At 38.1% G+C, this 23,313-nt stretch overlaps 1 protein-coding gene across 2 annotated transcripts; it reads left to right on the forward strand.

Moving 5' to 3' along the window:
• The first annotated feature begins 47 nt into the window (after positions 1-47).
• kif14 (kinesin family member 14) lies at positions 48-23,182 on the forward strand. Of its 2 annotated transcripts, XM_041792247.1 has the most exons (30): positions 67-180; positions 343-1,324; positions 1,746-2,000; positions 2,164-2,251; positions 2,416-2,514; positions 2,707-2,759; positions 2,868-2,898; positions 3,164-3,271; positions 3,461-3,577; positions 4,418-4,536; positions 4,730-4,902; positions 6,038-6,185; positions 6,454-6,517; positions 6,716-6,900; positions 7,373-7,475; positions 8,126-8,283; positions 8,392-8,539; positions 8,633-8,779; positions 9,367-9,499; positions 10,344-10,437; positions 10,554-10,695; positions 11,850-11,956; positions 13,298-13,398; positions 14,689-14,919; positions 15,915-16,102; positions 16,610-16,762; positions 18,476-18,598; positions 18,721-18,795; positions 20,620-20,761; positions 22,101-23,182. In XM_041792247.1, exons 2-30 carry the CDS (start codon positions 393-395, stop codon positions 22,472-22,474), a joined length of 4,791 nt encoding a protein of 1,596 aa, XP_041648181.1. In that variant the 5' UTR covers positions 67-180; positions 343-392; the 3' UTR covers positions 22,475-23,182. The 2 variants fall into 2 exon arrangements, with proteins under 2 accessions (XP_041648180.1, XP_041648181.1); XM_041792246.1 differs by having other exon boundaries at positions 48-1,324.
• The last annotated feature ends 131 nt before the right edge of the window (positions 23,183-23,313 follow it).

Here is a 23,313-nt window from a genome sequence, read left to right on the forward strand (position 1 = left end):
AACTGTGACGGTTTGAAATTCAAGCGGGCGAAGGCGGAAGAGATGAGAGGATAAAAATATAAAAAAAAGTAGCCTTGTTTGCATGGACATCGCAGTTTTTTTACTCCAATGGATCTATATTTACTTTTAACACATCGAGCTTCACCTTCTAAAGTTTATGGACAATTTATTGTGTTATAGGTAAGGTAACTGCAGCGGAATTGACGTTAACTAGCAAACTGGTATTGGTGTTGTCGTTTCCTTCGTTTCTTCTTTTCCAGAAACCGACAGTCATGTCGTTATTTAGTGTACAAGCTAGAAAGCATACTGCTTACTATGATAGTTTAATGTCAACTTCAACAGCTAGGACACCTGGCAGAGGTGTGATTTCAGAGCGGAAAACGACGGATACGATGCTGGGAAAGAGTGATATTACATCCGGAGAGTCGGGGTTTGAAGTCAGCAGATTATCTGATAAAAGCCGGCAGGTGAACAGGACTTATGTCATATCTACACTGTCAAAGCAGCAGACACCTTACCGCGGCCGGCTTACTCTTCAGAGGAGGTCAAGGAGGAAAACTGGGGCTGAACCAGCGGATAAGACATTAGCTGAAAGCAGCCAGAACAGCACACCAGCCCCGGAGAAAAGACTGACCTTACAGCGCAGGACCAGGACTCCATCTATGGATAAAAGCACGCCCCGCCAGCGTGGGGTCAGCGGCACAGGCTTGCAACAGACACCCAAAGTTCTCAGTGAACCTAATGGCAGGGCTCCAGGTGTATTCAGGTCCATAAGTTTAAAAGAAACTGCACCTAGAAGCAGAGGAAGAGACACTCATGTGGATACCCATGGAAGGTTGGCTCAGAGTAGGACGCCATTCTCTGTGTCTTCATCCATAAGCAGGCAGCTAGAGGACCAGACCCAAACCTTTAAAACCCCCACCAAAAAGACCCCTTTTGAGAAAATCGCCGCCAAGAGAGACGTTTTTGAGCGTTTGGCAGCCAAAGAAGCTCCTAAACCAGTGGTAGTAAAAGTTACAAGTCTAGAGAGACCCAACTCCAGACCACAGCAAGGAGAGGACACCAAACCTGTCCCTGCTCCTCGAGTTAGTAAAGCATCTGCAGGTGTGCAAAAGCCCAACGCAGCTCAGCAGGTGAGGAAGACCTCCACCTCGAGCCAAAAGGGAGAAGTGACACAGACAAGGACATCCACACCTGCCCCAACTTCAACTTTCACAGAGCAGCCTCTGTCCTGTCCCAGTGAGGCCCTGAAGCAGCAGGATTCATTTAAGATGGAAAACAGTGCCGTTACTGTTGCTGTCCGTGTACGCCCTTTTAATGCTAGGTGAGTGGTGACATGTTAGCATTAAGTGAAATCTAAAACTGTCATTCAGTATTTCATTAAAATGCCAATAATGATAGGTGGCACACTACCTTTGACGGATTGTTAATATACAGTGCACCTTTAAGTAGAGTAATTAAGTGTTTCCTTCAAGGTAAGACACAAGGTTTTGAAGTGTTTGGAAAAACGTCAGATATTGTCTCCTTGTCAGTTTGGAGAAGAGGACATGACTGATGAACAAAACCACTTGCTTATTACCATACTGCAAATTATTGCAACTATAGCCTTAATTATCTGATCTGAAATAGGATCTCCAAAGTACAAACAATATACTTTTTTAGGTTTTAAAAGTGATCATATTTATTGTCACATTTTTGCCACCCTTCTCTAAACAATGTTTGTGAACATTCCCGCTCTGTTAAAGGGAGAAGGTGGAGAAAGCATCACAGGTCATCTTCATGAATGGTCAAGAGACTGTTGTCCATCATCCAGACTCCAAACAGAGCTACTCTTTCAGCTATGACTTCTCTTTCTGTTCTGTGGATGAGTGTGACCCCACGTTTGCCAGCCAGCAGACGGTGTATGAAACACTGGCTAAACCTCTGCTGCTTAGGGCCTTCGAAGGGTTCAACACCTGCCTGTTTGCTTATGGACAAACCGGCTCAGGGAAGTCTTACACGTGAGTAGAACTGATGTTGATTAACCAGGCAAAACCATGCACAACTAAACCTATTCCTCTGGAATTTTTTTTTTTATTTATTTAAAAAATGTAACGTGTGTATATTTTTTTGCCACCACGATTGGACTTTCTGTCTAATTTGCTTGAAATGATTGTTGTTTAGGATGATGGGCTTTGGGGAAGAGGAAGGGGTCATCCCACGATTTTGTGAGGAGCTTTTTGCAAGATTGACATCAATGGAAAATGAACAAGTAAAATGCCCCATGCATTCTTTTTCTACTTTATTACTTAATTTATTGTTAGGAGATGTCTTCAGTCCTCCATGTTTTTCAACACAAAGATAAATGTATACATGAATAATCTTTTCACCTCAAAATAATGTATCAAGTAATCACTTTTGGTTATTGTATTTCAGGTCAAATGCCATGTAGAAATGAGCTACTTTGAGGTGTACAATGAGAAGATCCATGACCTGCTGGTTACCAGGGATGAACCAAACCAGAGGAGAATGCCTGTAAGTAGTTTACAGCTGTAAGAAGTACAGTGTTTGAAGATTTTAATGCAAAAATATCCATGGGTTATAATTAGCCATAAAGATGTGATTAAATATCTGCACGTGTTGCACTTCTTTAGAGATGCCATCATTCACAAAATTTTGGAATAAAACTAGTTAAAATCTACAAGTGTTATTCATTTTCATTTCCAGCTAAGAGTGAGGGAACATCCAGTCCATGGCCCCTACGTTGCTGACCTCTCTGCGTGAGAAATCTTTTCATTTCTTCTACTGAATTACTTCTAAAAAAGAACATTTAAAAAGTGCCTTGCAGAGTTGTTCACCTAAGTGTTTTTTTTTTTTTTTTTTTGCAGGAACATTGTGAGCTCTTACAGTGACATTCAGGTAGGTTGAAACAGATATTTTGTTTCCAAGATTATCAAACTTTAGGAGATGCTTTTAGTAAATTTATACAAGTGGTCAGAGTTCAGTTTAACTAAGTGAGGCTAAAAGAATACAGAAATCAAGGTTTGTCTGAATATTAATGTATAGTCACTGCAAAGAGAATGGTGATTAGCATCTAAAATACTTTAATAGTGTGGTGTAAAAAACACCAGTGCTGCCTAAACCCAATGGAGATCGAAAATTAAAAATTCCTTGTCTTCTTCAGGGTTGGCTGAAGCTCGGAAACAAACAGAGAGCAACGGCAGCCACAGGAATGAACGACAAAAGCTCCAGATCTCACTCAGTCTTCACACTAGTGATGACCCAGACTCAGGTATTTCCTCTTAAGGTCTGCCCCAAATAAGCAATAATGACTGATTCCTTTGGCTGAAATATCCATTCTAACCACGCTTGGAAAAAATAAATGTAAAATAAAATCAGTGCAAAGGAATGTTCCAGATTAAACCCTGCAGGTTTTGTGTTTAAGCTCATCTGATCAGTTGTCTTTTGTGTGACTGTACAGACTGAGTTTGTTGAAGGTGAGGAGCATGACCACAGTATTACCAGCCGGATCAACCTGGTGGACCTGGCAGGCAGCGAACGCTGTCGCTCTGCTCAGACAACTGGAGACAGACTCAGGGTATACACACACAAATGCACACTGCTTGAATGCTAGAATATGTTTTTATACATTCAAATCATCATAAAGATTCCCATCAAGTGAAAAAAATATATGTATTTTAGTTTTTTTGTGGGACAGACCACTGTGTTATGAATCACCAGACCAAATTTCAGTCATTAAAAACATCTCTAAGTGTATAATATCAAGCTTCAAAATCATGAAAATTGAGGCAGTAAAATCTGAGCTGAAGCTACATCCACTCAGGAGAAATAAGATTCTCTCAAATTAAAAAAAAAATGCTTCTAATCATAGTTCAGCTGCCTGGCTTTGTGCCTGAACAGAGAAACAGAAGTTGAGGGCTACTTTTTAACTGTCTAAATCAAAAATTTTGCTACACAAAGATCTCAGTGTTTTCACATGTTTACAGAAACCTTATTCCAACATATCAAGTATGTTAGAACAGAAAGTTCTGATTTCACTTTACAGGGACTTTAAGTGAAATTCTCTTTGTGTCTTTCTGTAGAGAACACAACAAACCACCCTATGAGCAAAAACTTTTCTTCTCTGGTTATTTGCTTTTATAAGAGTTCACAAATTTCATACAGTAGCTCGTTTCTAAGGTTCTCATTGACGCACACAGTGAGGACTGGTTATGAAACCGAAAAAGTAGATTTAAATTTGGGTACCAATGTTTTTATATGACCTGAAAAACGCAAACAAGAAATTTAGGAATAGAAAGGACCAGTTATAAATTGTAGATTAAGTTTCAAGTAATCATCAATGACTTTGTTTATATTTTCCATCACAGATTCACAGTGAGTGATCAATTTGACTGTTAATGCCACTTTGTCTTTACAGGAAGGTGCTAGCATTAACAAATCCCTGCTTACCTTGGGAAAGGTCATCTCTGCCCTGTCAGAACAAGCACTGACCAGAAAGAAGGTCTTCATACCGTACCGAGAGTCTGTTCTGACATGGTGAGACGCCACAGCGCTTGTGGACTGAATCTGTTGTAGAACAAGTTGTGCATAACTCTATTTATAATTAGATGATTTTTAATTAGATATGTAAAAAGCTCAGCCAGAGTTTAATGCGATGTATGCACATCTAAGGTGATATTTCAATGACAAAGGGGTGTTTTCGACCATTTCCGTATCTTTACCTTCACAGGCTGTTGAAAGAGAGCCTTGGTGGTAACTCTAAGACGGCGATGATTGCCACGCTGAGTCCAGCAGGCTGCAATGTGGAGGAAAGCCTAAGTACCCTGCGCTATGCTCAGCAGGCCCGCACCATCATTAATGTGGCAAAAGTCAATGAGGACACTAGTGCCAAGTTGATCAGAGGTCAGTAACTCTCCACATGCAGTTATAAGCTCTTTAAATATGCTTATTTCTCATGGTGATATTTTACTAAGCATTAATTGATATGATGATGGGTTTATTGTTTAATTTTGATTTTCCCACTTTATCCTAGTTGTTTTTAAAGGGATTTTGTCTCACAAGCTTCATGTACATATCTGTGGATGTTACCAGTAGTGAAGTAAATGTGGCCAAGGTGAAAGATTACATTAAATGTACAAAAATAAATAATTATAAAATCAGAAACTGCAGTGTTTGACAAAACACCTGCTTAAACAGTTGCCATCCTACACAAAGATATCGCAACAGTATGCCCCTTTTTATGAGGATCACAAATGAAGGCATCTTAGTTGTGTTTTACTGATAGTCCTGGCCTTTCTGCTGTTAATAGTAGCTGCAATAACTGAAATAACATCACAGTATGAAATCGTGTTTTCAAGCTTCAGAAGAATATTTCCCAATATCCCTTTATCCTCACTAATTTACTAAAATGCATATGAAACCTCATTTAGACCATTATCATTCTGTCTCTTCATTGTGTGTCTCTCCATTAGCATTGTCTTCATCTTCCTCTTGTGTTTCTGTCTCACTTGCTATCTTTTTTTTTTTTTTGGCATGCCTGTCTTTCTATTCAAGTCTTGCTCTTGATCTCTTTTGCTCTCTTCTCGCCCACATATCCTCCTGTCTGCCCATCTATCCATCACCAGAATATTCACTACCCAGTTCAATTAAGGCCAGGCCCTAACCTTGCCTCCAGGCCATATTTATGCACTGTCAGCTGCACATGGCGGCTAACTGTCATGCAAGTATTATTTTTCATGAGATGATTGTGCTGCTGTTTGATGTTTTTAGCAGTAAGGGGAGCTCTTGCTGTGGATTTCTCTCACATCACCTGCCAATGTGTGATGCTCAGAGTTACTAAGGCTGTAACAGTACAAGTCAGACATATGTTTTAAGTAAATTATTTTTCACAAAATTACACGCATGATAGGTGTTGAAATCTTCTCTATATCCCTGAGTTTTCACACTCATTTGTGTTCATTTGAGTGGATTTTTCCCCTCTACACACTACATATTTCAGTTTAACACTCTCCCTGAATAAACTTGATATTGCTTTCAGAGTTGAAGGCTGAGGTGGAGAAGCTGCGAGCAGCCCAGATGAGCTCTCAGGGCATCGAGCCAGAGAGGGTCAGGCTGTTCGAGCAGGAGATCACTGCCCTGAGAAACAAACTCTGTCAGCAGGAGAGAGAAATGGTCGAGGCCAACCGGTATGTTCTGTATAACAGCAACACTTTTAGCAAGTTTCTCATTTTATTTATCTGTTGCAAGAAACCCTGATTTGTTGTTAGTGTTGCCATTAATTTTTTTATTATTTTTTAAAGGAATTTAGAGTGAAGGCTGAGGCAGATATCTATATATATCTATATCCCCAAAGTTTCACGCGTATTTTATTGTTTGTTGGAAATCTTAAAGAGGATAGTAGCTGAATTGTATATCAACAGCAATTCTGTGTTTTGATTTTTTTTTGTCTGGCAGGGCATGGAGAGAGAAGCTGGAACAAGCAGAAATCCGCAAACGTGAAGAAACCAAAGAGTTGCAAGTAAATTTCTTTTAACACTTAATTTCCATCTTATACTTACCCTTTAACATTGATGTTACTGTGCCAAGGCTCTTTTGGCACAGCACTACTATAGTCTTTTGTGTGCAGTGCCCCTCTAATGTAACTTTATGTAATGCTGTAATGAGTTTTTCAATTTACACATGCTAATATCAAGAGGTGATTTACTTGTGATTTCAGAAAGTAGGCGTGTCATTCAAAGTGGACAATCGTCTTCCTAATCTGGTGAACCTGAACGAGGATCCTCAGCTGTCTGAAATGCTTCTCTACATGATCAAAGAGGGTCGAACCACAGTGGGGAAGCTCAAGTCGGAGTCCAGCCATGACATCCAACTAACAGGAGCCCTCATTGCTGACCAACATTGGTAAAAAAACAAATAGATTATAAATAAATAACTTACAGAAATAGTTTGAAAACCTAGCATTTTGTGTAAATGGTACTGTTTTACTTATGCCTAATTAAAAAGATGCAGATCTTTGTTACAAAAGGACTTTAAATAACAAGTTATTGTGAGCAAAGCTATTGTTAAGGATCCGTCTTTCTTTTTGCTTCTCCACCAAACAAGAGTCAATGATAGAATAAGCTGTATTGCACTGGCAGAGAAGATTTGGCTTTTTTCCAGAGGTGCAACCCACATACTCAGCTCTGCTGGTCATTCCACAAATGCATGTTCTTTACAAATGTAGCACCATTTAAAAAGGAAATAAACAGGATATCTAACTGTACAAGATTGATTGCCAAGAAGCATTATTTAAAACAAAGAAATAATCAACCAAACACAAATCTCCTTACTTTTTGTTCTAAGTTTATATTTGTATTACTTTTGTCTGTTTTAGTGTTATAAACAACATCCAGGGTACAGTGAGCGTCACTCCCATGGACAACGCCAAAACTTTTGTTAATGGAAACCTTGTGTCAGAATCAACAGTGCTGCACCATGTAAGTACATCATAAAAGACTCATATATTATATGTCTACATGACAGCGGACCAGACATTCAAACCTGTGATTCAAAGTTCTTCACTTAAGGCCTCTTTTTCCTGTGAACTCCTAACAATTTCTTGGCAAAGTTAGAATTTTAAGGTCCTGTAATTTTTCTAGACTTAGCTATCATGCATCTTATAAGGTTGAATATCACTCGAGGAGAAGGAACTGTACAAAATGGTGTCTCTTTCTGGCTCCATATCACATCACATCTCTAATGATGTCTCTGCATTAGTAGAAACTTAATACTGGTAAAGCGGAGTGAAGCACAATGCTCAGCTGAACATGAATGCCCACTGACTTGCAGTGAATGTTTTAAACTTTTACCTGTTGACTCATTGGCTCTCAGCTTTTTGGTACACTTTGCTACACTTTCAGCTACACTTTTGGCTAGAGGTGTGGTTTAATGGATTCCGTCATTTGTGTTCACATTTTCACCCCACTTAGACCATGTATGGAAGTTTTCTGGAGTGCAGAGTATGTGTGAAATGTTTTTATAGAAATATATTTCTTTTCTTAGTATTTCTGTATAATTACACTTCAAGTAAGAGCCATCTTTTGTCATATTGATGAAATTAAATCACCTCTGTGGTTATTGTTTCAAGGGTGACAGGGTGATTCTGGGCGGAGACCACTACTTCCGCTTTAACCATCCAGCAGAGGTGCAGTCTGGGAAGCGGGTGTCATGCTGGACAGGTGCAGGCAATGGCCACAAAGATTTTGAATTTGCCAAAAATGAGCTGCTTGCTGCTCAAAGAGCTCAGTGAGTACAAAATAAAAAAATATGATCCTATTTAAACCAGCCACTCAGGTCTTCATGATCCGACCACATAAAATCAGAGCCCTCCTAAACCATCTTTGTCTGTTCCAGGCTGGAAGCAGAAATTGAGGAAGCCCATTTAAAGGCCAAAGAGGAGATGATGCAGGGAATCCAGATGGCGAAAGAAGTGGCCCAGAAGGAGCTTCTTGACCAGAAGGCTCTTTATGAAGACAAGATCCAAGCCCTGGAGAGAGAGCTGGTACATAAACTTTTAGTGCAAATATGTCTAACCTTTTGTACATCTATCATCTTGTCAGAAGGATTTAACAAACTCTTAATGTAACCTTATCAGAGTGGGGAGAGTGAGCGAAAGCGTCAGCAGGATTTAGACCAGCAAAGGGTGGCCAACCAAATGGCAGAGCTGAAGATGGCAAAGCTGGAGCTGGAGCAGGAGGTGGACACCCACAAGAAACGCCTCCGTCTGCACATGGAAGCCCAGGTGAGCAATATGAGAAAAATAAACTCTTTTTTTTGGATGTTTCATGTTTGTGTATTGGACAGTTATTCCCTGTCAAAAAAAAGGAAAATTACTCACACACTGAGTTGTTGAACTATATGTATAAGTCTGTTTGTATATTTCAATTTTAAGAATATTAAATTTACTGAAGCTCTGATGATGTAAAGATAATCCGTTTCTTTGTCCTTGAAGAGTGTGTTGTAACAGGACCACCAGGTCAGCGGTCAGTACAGTGGCAGTATCCAAGAGAGGAGAATATGAATGTTTAAGTGGATCCAGTTTCATCTTTTGGCATATTTATTTCTTGATCTCCAACTGTAAATCTACTTTAAACCTGGATTATTCCTGCAACTGTAAATGACATCATCTCCTCCATTAGCTCATTCTCATGGCTTCTGATTATCTAAAATGAGCTTGAGAAGCTTAGTGCAATATGCTGACACAGGTTTTTATGTTTAACTGATGGACCATTTGGGATGTGCTCTGAGTCGTCTGGAAGCTTGGCTTCAGGCATAATGTTTTGGCCTGGTGGTTTTTAATACTGTGTATATTACCATGATTCACTCCAGGCAATGGAAGAACACCGTGTGCGTCAGGCGAGGATTGTTGAGGCCCTGGAGGCTGAGAAGAGGAAGATCAGCAAAGAGCTCGAGGAGATACAAAAGAAAAGAGCCCTAAGGGAAAATCACACTCCCAGAAATGGTGAGAGCTTTCAAGTTACTATTGAGAGCATAATGAGGTGAAGAGCCACAGTAACTTCACACCATGCATGAGGAGTTCCAGATGGGTGTGGTAATACTTTCAGCCAGAAACATTAGAGTAGAGAGTTTGCCTGGTCTTCGTAGACATGTGAACTTAACATCAGTTTCAAAGGAGTAGTGAAGCAGGCTGAGACACCACACCACAAATGTGTTAATGTGACATGTAATGCAACTTCATATCTTTTTGGATTAACTACATTTTATTTATTTGTTTTATTTTAAGACAAGCAGCTGCACAGTTAACAAAGGCACAGATGTAAAAACAGAGCAAATGCAATCACAGAAAAACGCATCCAGAGTCACAGATCAGAAACTCGTCAGTCAAAACATCTACAACATGATGCATTTTCCTTTAACGCCTTCAATCTACCTTTAAAAACATTTAAAGAGATCATCTTATTGAATATTAAAACTTCCAGCACCCTTCACATTAATGAAATCACACAAGTATGATTTAGTATAGCCTCTTATATTTAAGGATATGCCATTAGCCTTAGAGTGGATCAGTACATGACGGTGTCATCATCATTTAATGAAAACAATTACAGATTCATTCACAGAGTTTATTTAAAAAAACATAATTTATTAAGTTTTTTTTTTCAATTGCAATATCTTGAATGACACTAGACATTACTTTATTTTAAATCTTTTCTCTAGTCATCCTCTTGCTTCTTTAGTGGTGGAGTACTTTTGAACAGTTCTTACAGGTATAATTCTTACCTTAGATAACTATCATATGATGAAGAGCTTTTGGTTAGTTGAACTCAATGTGCTCTCTATTGCAGTGTCTCCTCAGTGGGATGCCATGAAGCTGTCTCTGATGATTGAGGAGGCCAACAAGATTAGTGCTAAACTGAAGAAAAACACAGTTTTTAGCCGGTATGTAAAAGACAACAAGTGGGATCACCATTGTTCATTTTATGTAGTTTATTTGACAGGACACGAATTGTCCTTATTAAGATAAACTAAAACAGTATGACTCTTTTTTATTGCAGACATGAAAGCTCTGATGATGGGAACCAGGAAAATGGGGGCTTGCTGCAGGTGCGGGTTCAGAACACCAAGCTGGGGATCTCTACTTTCTGGAGCCTGGATAAGTTCCAAAACAATATGGCAGCCATGAGGGAGATTGAGCAGGTATGTCTTCAGACTGTTTCACCTTTCAAGTATTTACTTTTCAAGCAAATTGTTGTGCAAATTCAAATTTTAAAAACGTTTTTGTCCATGGAGGACAACTTTAAAAAAGATCACAATTACATATAAAAATAAGAATAAGTTGATTTAAAAAACATATACAATATAGGCATGTTGATATACAAAATGAACACAGTATATTCAGGTGATTTTGAATACAGGCCTCAAAGATTTTACCAATAAACAAAGCTGCAAAAGAATAATAAAAATTGAGTGATAAGAATGGTTATAGTGCAAGAAGACAATGATCACAAACAGGAATAAATGTAAACATTATTATATGAAATGGACCGATACTTTGTAAGCTGTCTTAATAAATACTTAAAGTAGTGTTTTCTTTTTGAGACTATCTGAAATGGAACTACTCACACTGACAAAAAAAATTCAAGTTTAATATCACTTTTTCACCTTAAGCCCACTTGCCCAACAAGTTAACACATGTTAAAGCCAGTTTTCTCTGTTTTTCCCCCTTGCCTAAAGCTGCAGTTCATGCAGATATTTTTTCAGTGCTGTACTGTTGAGGGTGTTTCCACTTCTCTTTGCCAATTTTCTTAGATCATCTCAAGCTACATCTGATCCTTATGCAAAATGAAACAAGTAGAGGAATGTATGCCTGTTTTAATGGGTTTTTATTTGGATGTATTTGCTTTTTGTTTTTAGAAAAGAGTGATTATTTTGTGTTAAAATCATACACATGTGTTAACCTTAGGGATCTCATCTAGTATAACTCCAAAGGTTGCATTTATGACCGAGCTGATAAACTACCAAAAAGTAAAATAATAATGTTTGAGAAGTGTAGGAGGCTTTGCCTACATGCTTATTTATTTTAAGAAATGGCCACTCTAATAAGCTAATGTATGATGTGTGATGAATGAGGCATAGTCAACCAGCCAGCGGGTCTGTTTCTCATTCTGCATATTCAGAGCCTGACATCACCTCAAGTGCAACTGCCAATTTCCCAGCCATCTGACCTTATTTACAATCCAGAATGAGTTGTTTTATGCCTGACAGAGGGGCGCTGCCTCCCTTTGTTGTGCTTTTCTCATTAAGTTGAGTAAATAAGACCGGGCATGTCATCAGTAGTTCACTCTTCACAGGGGGATCACACCTCTAAAGATGACGATGTGTTTTATGACCCTGATGATGAGTGGGAGCAAGATATATCGGCCTCCTCTGCTTCCACAACCTCCTTTTCACGCCGAAGGTAATTATCCTCCCTACACCTATCCGTCAATCCCTCTTTCAAGTACCTGACATTCATGTGAGGTTTCAGGGACTTAATTGGTATTCTTGTCCAATTACTTGAAATGTGTAGGTAGGCAATTGTTCAGAGACACCTACAGAGTGCGTGTAGGGGTGGAGTGCGTCTACACCAGCAGGGCTCCTGCTGAGCTCAGAGTTTATGCTCTCTTTTAATGTGAAAAATTTCTCAGGCAATGGGATGCATATGGAAAGTTGAAAGGTATGTGTGTGGAACGTGGAAAATCAACAGTTTGGAAGATTTTGCTTATTTTTACAAAGTCCGAGTTTCCACCAATGTGATTTACAACCTATTACATATTTTTGACCTTTAACACATCCTTCTTTGTCTCATGAAAATGTGCTACCCACAGAATATTTCCCTTTATTCTTTTTCCTATGTTTATTCATTTTATTTCCATAAATGGAAGGCCAAAGTGTTCAAAAATGAAAGGGCACTGAGGGTGTCTGTATTTTCACTCTACAACCCACAACCCAAACATACACAGACAAACACAGTGCCTATGTTACATGCAGAACCCCCCACATTTTTCCCTCACATTATTACTATTCTTGTCAAGCATGTTTATGGTGCTCCTGGCTGCCTGAACTACCAGCAGATGCAGCCAGATAAAACATGGCATAGGCTCTGGAGTTCCTTCATTTCTTCTCTCTTTGGCTCCATTAAAGTCATTTCAAGGCTTTATGGCTAAATTCAAAGTTTCTGACTGACCTCCCCTCCCTAACGCTGCCCATAATAATGGAAATGTATTCTGCTGAACTCATTTAACCTTTTAACTCAGGAGGGAGTAATGCATCTTTACAAAATTACTCCAAATCATTTCTAAACGTACTAGTACACTCTTATAATTAGATTATGTAACCATGCTCAGAGATGGTTCATGAGGCCCTGCAAGCATCAGCAGGGGTAAACTTTGTGTGTCCAAGCAAGCCGTAAGTTTATGAACTGGATTAAAGCACTCATATCTACAAACATAATCTGCACATAAAATAACACGCACTATTAAGGGCTACAGCTTTCAGTTGGTGTGATTTTTTTTCAAAAACAATAAGACAAAAGACTGACAGAAGCTTAGACTCTCAGTAGTATTGTAGAATTACACCTGGTGCTGTAATAGACACCACAGCACCTACGTATGTTGTTTAAACATGCATACTAATCATTAATATGATAGTCAAGAATTCTATTACTGCTAGGAAAGTTTTCCTGCATGTCGATCTTCAATTTTAAGATTGATAAATACCAGGAAAACCATATTAAAGAAATCTAACATATTTGCATCAGGAGCAGGAGCTTGTTGAAGAGCAGGAGAATCTCAGGGCGTCTCTATGAGATCCGGGTCCATCCAATTCAGAGCCTTCACAACAGCTCTTCACAGTCGACTGGTAAGGCATGAGAGTGTTTTTTAATATTCACAGCTCAATGGTAGTCATTTGTCTTTGAAACCTTTGTGTGGGGCTATTTTATATAGATTTGAACAATGAAAACATTTTAATTTGATGTTAATTTTTGACATCCGTGTATAACCTTTTGTTTGTGTGAGTCCTGGGGGTCCTCAGCTCCTCTACGATGCAAGTAAGGAAGATTCATAGGAAAAAAGGTTGGGAACCCCTTGGCCTAGGGTATTGTCTGGGTGGCTAATAGGGATCCCACTAGCCCCTGTTAGTCCTGTGGATGTTTCAAGGACCCAAAACCCACCGGCAGTCTCGGCTTCATCAGGAGGGAAAAAGTGAAAAGGCTGGAACAAAAGAAATGCTGTTAAGCTTGGCCTTGGTTTCAGAGCAATACACTTATGTGTCGGCACAAGACATTTGAACTTTTTCTTCATTGAAGTGATTAAGAATTGTTTGTTAGAGTTCTTGAGAATTTGGAAAAAATGGGTAGTGTAAACGCATAGCATTCCGTTTTTGTAGCATGTAGCTGTTTTTTATGTTATGACCTTTTTGCCATCAAATCTAATGTAAGTGGATTTTTTTGCACTAAAATATTTATATTAATTAAAAAATGACTACTCCTATTATATGTTTATTTTTGGCTGAGTTCTTGCATATAATATTTCTAACATTCCACCAGAGAAAATTCTTTTTTTTCTTTTTTAAGATTTATTTTTGGGCTTTTTCATGTCTTTATTTAACAGAGGAAGGACAGTGGATAGAGTTGGAAACAGGGAAGAGAGTTGGAAGAGACACGCAGAAAAGGGCCACAGGCCAGATTTGAACCCTGGGCCGCCCGCGTACATGGGTAGCGCCTCAAACCACTCGACCATCTGCACTCCCAGAAAATACTTAATTTTTATTGATCTAATGGGACATGTCTTCTTATGGTGGCTGCCACTGGTTGTAACTTTGATCCTCAAAGCTCACCCCTCTGATTCTTCCCTGCCCCTAACATGACCCACTATAAATTTCCAGGTTGACTTGAGACCATGCTTGCTGCATTATTGTGATATTGTTTTGATTAAGGGGCCCCTGGTGGCAAAATTTTACATACTGTGCATTTACGCCTTTTGAACAGCCACAGTGCAGAACAACCTGGTTTAAATTTTTTAGTTAAGGAAACAGAAACAGGGTTTTTTAAAAATGTCACACTGTGACTCATTTTGATTTTATGAAGTGAACAATCACAGAATAATTTTTTCCCTGTCCATCTGGAATTCTTCACTGTCTCTGTCTCAGGGCTGATGGGTTCAGCTATGCCACCCTCCACTCATTCCAGTAGCACTGATTCCTCCATGCCTGGCATCTGCAAGGAGCTGATTGGCCAGTCAGTGGCCTGTCTGCGTGGTTGTAGTGGGACAGAAGAGAGCTTGGCAGACAGGTTGGCCTCTGATCTACATAAGGTTTATATGGCGGTTCAGACCATATCTGACTCCTACAACAGCCTGGATGATGACAGTCAGGAGAATGGTGAGGATAATTTAAAACCTCTTTTGTGTATTGGAGGGTTTGCTGGTTAATGGGAATCAAAATAAGTTTAAAAATTAAAGGATCTTTGGTTTATAAAGACTTATTTATATATATATATATATATATATATATATATATATATATATATATATATATATATATATATATATATATATATATATATATATACACTGCTTAACAAATTATTAGACCACCACCCAAAGTAAGGTTTATGCCACAGCTGCCCTAAATTAACAGCATTGGTAATTACCAAAATCATTTTTTTATGTTTCTGCAATGGTTAATACACCAATGTGTAGAACTCTTTAACAGAAATGACATTTTTAATACTGAAATATAAATACTACTGTTATCCATGAATTTTCAAATTTACTGATTTACAAAAAAACTGAAAAAATAGTAAAGCACATTATTATTTCTTGATTAATATGTCAAATTATAGTTATTTACTTCCATCCTGAACAGAAAAATGAGTTTTAGTGGTTGAATGTTATGCTTGATTCATTTCTGACTTCTCAGAGAAGCCCAGTGAGCCGGCTCAAATTTGGGTATAAAAAGGTGAATTCAGTGTGAAATCCCTCATTCCTGTTCAAAATGGTAAAACGTGGAGAGCTCACTGAAAATGAAAGAGTCCGCATTAAAGCACTTCATGATGCTGGATGGTCTCTGAGACAAATATTACAGGTGGTCTAATAAATTTGTTAAGCACTATATATATATCTTTTCCTATCTTTAGGAATGACATTTTAGGAAAAAAAATCCCATTGAATATTATTTTTAACTAGCTTTCTGGGGTTAAAGGAAAAACACAAAAAACTATTGTTTTAGGTATGAGAAGGACATTTTATCATTTTCTAATTTATGTTAGAATTAGATGTTTCAAAATGTGACTATTTAAAAGGCCCAGGAATACTGTGTTCCTTTCTTATTCACTGTGCAGGTGAACCTCACTGTTATGGTTTTCTTTCCCACAGTTTTTATGTGTAACTTGGCGGCCCAGACACAGCTGGTCAAGGCCACCGCAGCCATAGAGAGTGTAGTGTTTGTTACCATGCAGTGGTTGGCCAGCATTAAACCCTCCTTTGGCCTGCTCTACACCGTTGCTGAGGAACTGAAGAGTCAAGTGAAGAAGATGGGAGGATTCTTCCAGCTGCTCATCCAGGTACACACAGTTACTGTGCTTAATGAAAGGCCATGCAGCAACATTTCACTGCTCTTTTCATGGCAATTATTTTTCATGAATTGGCTAAAAAAGTAAAAAAAATCTGACCAGAAAAATGGTTTCACTTTAGTGTGCTTCGGACAGGTTTATCTAATCAGAATTCACAACATTAATTGACGTGTCTTAGCTCTGAGCTGTTTGAGCTCTGTCTATGGAAATGACCAAGCAGAGGGAATTCACAACCTTGAGCCCCAAACAGAACATGAATATATGGAAAATAAATCTAAATTCCTTACCAGTCTCAGCACCTAAACACACAATTTTCTTCTCTCACTCCACATTTCTCACTTTTCCTTCACATTTAAATGTATCTGCTGACCTTTCAGACCATCTCGACCGTTTTGTTGGCTTGCTTGCATTGATTTACTGTTAAATTAATTTTAATTCAGCCTGTTTTTCTGTACTGACTTGATGTTGACAGAAAATGAAAATTTTCTCCCCATCCAGGGTTGTGAATCAGAGATCACATCGATGGTGACGGAGGCGCAGAAGAAGAGCAGTCAGTGTTTGGACGCAGCATTGCTTGCACTTGGCCACCTGGCGGCAATGACAGGCATGCAGCTGAATGCTATGGAGCGGGCTGCCCAAGCCACAGGCAAGGTAACACCAGCATTAATACCGTAGCAGCTACTGTCTCTGTCAAAGCCCTTGGGTTTGCTGTAATCAAGCCTCCACTCCACAATACTGAAGAATGCAATATTAGCTGTGAGGATCTCAAAGCTAGGAAATTATTATGGGGTGGTGAGTTATTGAGCTGAATTTGGATACTGCTTGTTTGAAATGTTGATGAGCAAGTGATGCAGTATCTTAAATTGGGTAGACGCACAGTACTCCATTGCTAAGACTGGTCAAAGTATAATAGGAAAACATGGCGGGACGGATAAAAGTCTGTTATATTGTGCCTCACTCTGTATCACTTAACACTTTTTTTAACACATTGACATACAATTTCGGGCACATATTTATATACTTTTTAATTTACTTTTAACTTTTGCCCTCTTTTTAACAAAAAAAGGGAAAAAGTAATATATTTTGTCTAAAGAATAGTGAACAAGGTGGCTGAACCAAGCAAAAAAGGTTGACTCCCTACAGAAAATACAGAGGATTCCCTTTGCTGGAGACGATATGCCTAACATATCAAACACTAGAAAAAGGTGTAAAACCAACACAGCATTGATCACAAATGACATCAAAAAGTGTGCGGAAGTGCTGACATGACTGCTCTTAGATAATTGTACAGCTATGCCAATGTTGCTTTTGTCTGCCAATTGTAAATTGATCCTGGGTTAAAAAAATAAACATCATTACAGTAATATTTTAAGTAAATATGTGATTTTAAGTTCTAGTAATTGTATTAATTTCCATTTTGTAAAGATTGTGTGCAAAGGTTTGAATGGGCTTTCTTCTCTTCCTTTCTACACGTACATAAAGAGAGCACAGTGCTGCAGAAGATCTGCCTAACATCTTAAATGAAAACTGTGTTTTATTATTCTGTTTAACATATTTCACTTAGACAGCTTTTTTTCTGTGAAAGGAGTCAAATCTGCACACTCACTACCAGATCAATGAAAAATCATTACAGATGTCACCATTTTTGAGAGCGCTACCAAATCCTGGTTTATTTAACAACAAAGCTGAACACGTGTCTAATTTTCTGTAACACTGTCACCGCTAAATGTGTTCTTCCATTTCATGTTGTTTCCAGTTCACTTTTTCTTTTTTTCCTTACAGTTTTAACCTTTTATTCTTATATGGATGATTGTAGCAAACCAGTATTTGCTATATAAACACTGATATTTGCATGGGATGGCAGTTGCCTTTTTGTCATTGTATACTGTATCTACTTCAACATTTATCAAAAGTGAGTGGCCTGTTTGATGATGTTTATGTTGAGAAACATTTCGCTGCTCTAATTTCTTTACTGCTGCTCATGTTCCCAACTCCTGGCTTTGCTCTGCAAAATGTCTTTGTACATATCACACCGACAATAACACAGAAACAGTCAAGATTTTGCAAGACTCTTCTTTCACGTTCTTCAAAGCCTTTCAATCTTAACCAAACAAACTGTTTTGAGTTTTGGCAGTCCTCTTTGAGTGGGAAATCTGTGAAAACAATTTGAGAAAAATGTCAGGACCTGAAAGTCCCAAAACTGTCAGAAAAATATTTGTGAAAGTGATTGTACTCTATTTGGACTGTGCAGCAATGTCTCTGTCTGAGTCCAAATTATTATTATTTTTTTTGTTGTTATTGCATTATGTAGATTTTCAGAGCCAGAGAAATATAATAAAATGTGTTTTTTTTTCATTTATACAGAAATCTATTGTAGTGTGTCTGCTAAAGGGGGCCAATAAAGGGGTTTGCTCCCTTTTAGAGGAGAGCCTCATTATCGCCAGAGAAATGCTGAGAGCGGCTCAGGTGGCTTATCCCAGGAACAAAGTAAGACATCATGACCTCTCTGCAACCTTATCGTATCTGTCTGTCTACCTAATAGATAAATACTACAACACCTACAACTACTTAATCTGTAAATATTTATTATTATCTGTCTCTACTCACAGGACCTGCAGAACCTTAAATCTCGCACGCTTGATTTAGCCCGTGCTCTGCAGAATTTCATGCACTTCCATATTACGGTAAGTTTCAACAGACAAACCATTAACATAGAGGTTAGGGTAATATAGTAAAACAGCTTCTTATGTTTTATTTTCTGCATATTTCAGGCAGTTCTAATTGACTAGATGTTTATATCACCAGGCTCTCAGTACTTTTCCTTTTTAACTTCCTGGAATCATCAGTAGTTTCTTAACCATCATAACTTGTAAAAAGAAATGAAGACTGCTATGTTTTATGTTTTTTATTTTCTTGTTTTGATACTTTTATTGTATACAAATACTGCAAAGAAAAATGAAATTATGAATCCATACAAATACTTATTTGACTTGTCACATGGAATTATTTACAAGGACAATTTAATTAGGCTTGGCATAAACTGACCTAAAAAAAAAAAAACATCAGAAAGCACCCATAGTTCAGAGCTGTAGGTTTTCATGAATAGGCTCTATTGTCTGACAAGACTTTATAGCTCTAAATAAGCATTGAAACCATTAGTTACTTCAGGTAATTCAATTCACTGTAAGTATGTTTTAAAAAGTGTAGTTAAAGTCTATGTCTATTTTTAAAAATGTCGATATAATCTTAATTTTAACAATAAAAATGGTAAATAAAGTGGATTAACAGCAGGCTATCGGGGATCCACAGCTTCATTACAAAAGCTGCTGCTATTAGTCCAGGTAAACTGAGTCTGAAAGACAGAAAACATGCTCTGCAAAGCTTTCATGTAAAGATTAAAAACAATCTTCCATCTTGGCACAGGCTAAAATGCTACAGATTAATACCCACACCCACAGCTGCCCCGTTAAAGATGCCACTCAGCCTTTATTGCTCTTGTAAAGCTCAGTGCTGTGTAGGCTTATCTCTCTGCAGTCGTCCCTTGATGATCGTTCAGGTAATGAATGTGTTGAATGAAGTGCCATCAGTCACGGCTAACAGGCTTGTTTGCCGTTATCTTAGCCACACAAACTAGCTGTTTTTTTGTTAAAGCCTATCATTGACACATATAGGCGCTTGGGCATTTTGCTGCTCACAGTGTTATTGTAGTCAAATAAACCTGAGTTATCGCTCAAGGTGGCTGCCTTCATGTAACCAAGGACTAAACGTGTTTGTTGTTAGCTGTTGATACATCTGTGAACATTATTGTCACTTTTTAGACATCAATGGTTTGTGATGTTTCAGAAAAGAAATTAAGTATTCTTTCAAATGTTTATCAATGTATCACTGCCATACAGTGAATTACTTAATTGAAATGAATTATCTGCAATGTCGACAACAAACTGATTAAACTTGATGGTTAATTTATTTTTAATTTACAAAGCTTTAATAAGTTAAGAGCAGACAAAATATCTTGCATCCAAGACAAGTTGTTGGAAGTATATGGCGTAGCACATCAACATTTCCTCCTGACTTCAGTATTTTGGGAGCAGGCCATTAGGTTTATGTCACAGAAAATGACCAAATCACCATGGAAGCCACATCTTTTCAGTGACATCATTTGCAACTAGGTTTGTGTGTGTTTTTATGTTTCTGTGTCTCTGCTTACAAAAGTCTGTGTGACTTTTGAAACAGGCTACACAAGAGCCGGAACTGAACACGAAAGGATTTCTGGTTAAAATGTTAAGACCGGTTAGGAAAATGCAGCTGAGGAGTATTTGGATGATTAGTGTAGCAAGAAGAGCTGCTCAGTTTTTCTAACAGTGATTTTGTGTTATTTCTATGTTGTCCTCTGGTAATTTTTGAGTGCATTTGTGTTGGTGATGTCATTGTTGGCTGTGTTGTGTTCAGAGCTGTTTATGTGTTCTGTCTTGTATTCATTTTTTGGGTGTGTACATGTTTTCAATCAGGAGAGGCAGACCGACCCAGAGGAGGGGGAAGAGGAGGCCTCAGCTTCCCATTTGCAGAGACTGATGACTACAGCGACTAAGCTGTTCCAGCTGAACCAGGCCATCAGGCAGCTGCATTCCTCTGTGTCCGCGACATTGCAAGGTACCGCTTCTTATATATACACAGCTGGGATGTTAAATTAAAACATTGTGTCCAGGATAACCAATATAAAACAGCAGCTGTGTTCATCCCAATGTCAAAAGCAATGGAAGAAACCACATCAGAACAGTAGAAGATAATCATTTTAGCTAATCTAAACATGATATAAAAGCTGCTCAACTTCAACTGCTGTTATGATCAACTGGTCTTTTCTATTTGATTATTATCTTAGTTGTGAATGCTCATATTAGAATGTTCAGTCTTCTATCAAACATGGCTATTATCAAGAAAAGTTTGAAGGAATATTTCAGTATTTTTGAAGTCGTGGAACTCGCAATATTAGTGGCATTAGCCTCCAGTGATTTCAGTGTGCATTGCTCCTCCTTTAAGATGACTTGCTGGATGTTCTGGCAAGAAAGCTAGGTTATACAGCCTAGGAGGTGGGTAGGCTTTCTCCATGTTATTTTGTCAGTTTTAGGTTGAAACTGGCAAAAACTATTATGCTGGTTCATTCGTACACTATGTTGAATTTCCTTTCAGCATTCTATTTTTCACCCAGAAAGCCTCTGTGTCTGACTATTTTCCAATGCAAGCTTGGGCTACCAGCTACATGCCTTTCCACCTCAGCGTATCCAATCAGCTGTTTAGTGTCTACCAGCTTCATCAGAGAAAACAACACCAACTTAAATAAAACTAGCTATCGCAGCTTGGTGTTCCACTTTAACAGCTGACATGTTATTTTTTATTATGTTAACATTCTGTAGCTTGTCCAACATCAGCCATTAGAAGAATAAAGCAACAGCTATAAACTTACTTGGATGACAAACTTCCATTCAGCTCCTCTCTTCTGTTTTTTAGCCCATTTTTACCTTAAACTAATTTAATTATGCAAAGAGAGTGTACCTGTCTGTTATGCTGTATAGCTGAGCTAAATGCTTCTCAGTGCTGTGCTCAGGGGTGATTAATGTCAGGTCTTTGTGGGTAATATAAAAAAGGGATTTGTGTAGACCTACACTACTTGTGAAGTGTCTTGAGATAACATTTGGTATGAATTTGCGCTATACAAATAGACTGGTTGATCAGTTGCTTGTTCTTATAAAATGAGATGTGATTCACATTCTTATTTTTAGGGTAGTTTTCCTTTCTTTATTTCATAATCATAACCCTACAATGTTTTCAATTTCATGGAGAAAAAGTTCATTTTGAGAACAGTTCCTTGTTGGTCATTAGTTGGCTAAGGCTCAGAATTTCAATGTTTTTTTGTTTTTTTTTTTTTTTAAAAACCCTTAGCCAAACTGATCCAGGTTATTTTTGTCATACCTAACTGTCCTCCTCTTTTTAGGAAAAGACAGAGTCTCTGATCTCAGCAGCTGCATAGAAGCGATCTCTTCCTCTGCCAAGACAGTAGATGAGCAGGTCACTGATCTGTCCAAAGAGGGGTCGTTGGCTCTGGCTTTGCATCTTCCCTCTCATGAGGGTGTCACTGCTGCACGAGATGACCTCCATTCTGCTCTGCAGTCTCTGTTCTTGTCCTGGAACCAAGACGGTGCAGAAGAAAGTAAAAACTCTGCTGCTCCAGATAAGGGCATAGAAGACAAAATCTTAACCAAAGACAGAGCTATCACTCACTGTGCTGTTAAAAATCAAGTTGTGAGTAAGACGGTGTACTCCCTTCCTCCAGGTGTATCATTTAAGGGCAGCTCTCACTGGGTGTGATGGAAATTTATACAAATTCATTTTTTTGTGCTGTGCTCACATTGTGTAAAATTTATTGTAAAAATGAACTGCTTGTATCACAAATAACTTGAGCTAACACTCCTGGTAACAAGTGGGTCATAAAGCGGACAGAGTCTTAACATCCAAGGTGATCATGTATACATTCACAACCTATGCTACTTTCTCAATGTAAAACAGAAATAATAAATGCAGGTTTTCCAAATCTTATAAATATGGTTTTGAGGTTTAAGATGATTTTAGATACATGAACTGGGAACAAAAATGTGTAGAAATAAACAGCCGTTTATGATGTAAAAACACATGTAAGACCAGTTAAAGATTGTAAGGCTAAGTCATTTATTGATGTAGCAGGCCTCCTCTGTTATACATGTTTTTAGGCCATTTGATTTTTTTTTCGCTTGGTTTAAGGCAATTAACTAATATGTCTATATAAGGCAGCTCAGGTCAGGTTTTGTAAAAAAAAAAAAAAGAAAACTTCTTTCTCGTTTCTGCTGTATATAATTTTTTTTTTTTCTGATTTTTTTTTTGCACTCAAATGGAGTTTTGCTCTTTTACGATGTACAACACATACGCTTCTATTTGCACTCAGGAGAATCTTGTAAGGCCTGTTTCTTATCAATTCTTGCACGCTGATTTTTGTCCTTTAAGTCTTTTGTTTCTCTTGTAAAAAAGATAAATATAGTCTCTTTTACCTCTGCAATAAATGACTGTGGCTTAATTGCACAAGGACCCACACCTTTTCATATTGGAACAACTTTACCTCAGAGTACACACCAGGTACAGTATCATCTCTCTTTGTTGCTGAAAAGATCAAATAA

The sequence above is a fragment of the Cheilinus undulatus genome, linkage group 7 (genome assembly GCF_018320785.1).
Source record: "Cheilinus undulatus linkage group 7, ASM1832078v1, whole genome shotgun sequence".
NCBI lineage: Eukaryota > Metazoa > Chordata > Actinopteri > Labriformes > Labridae > Cheilinus > Cheilinus undulatus.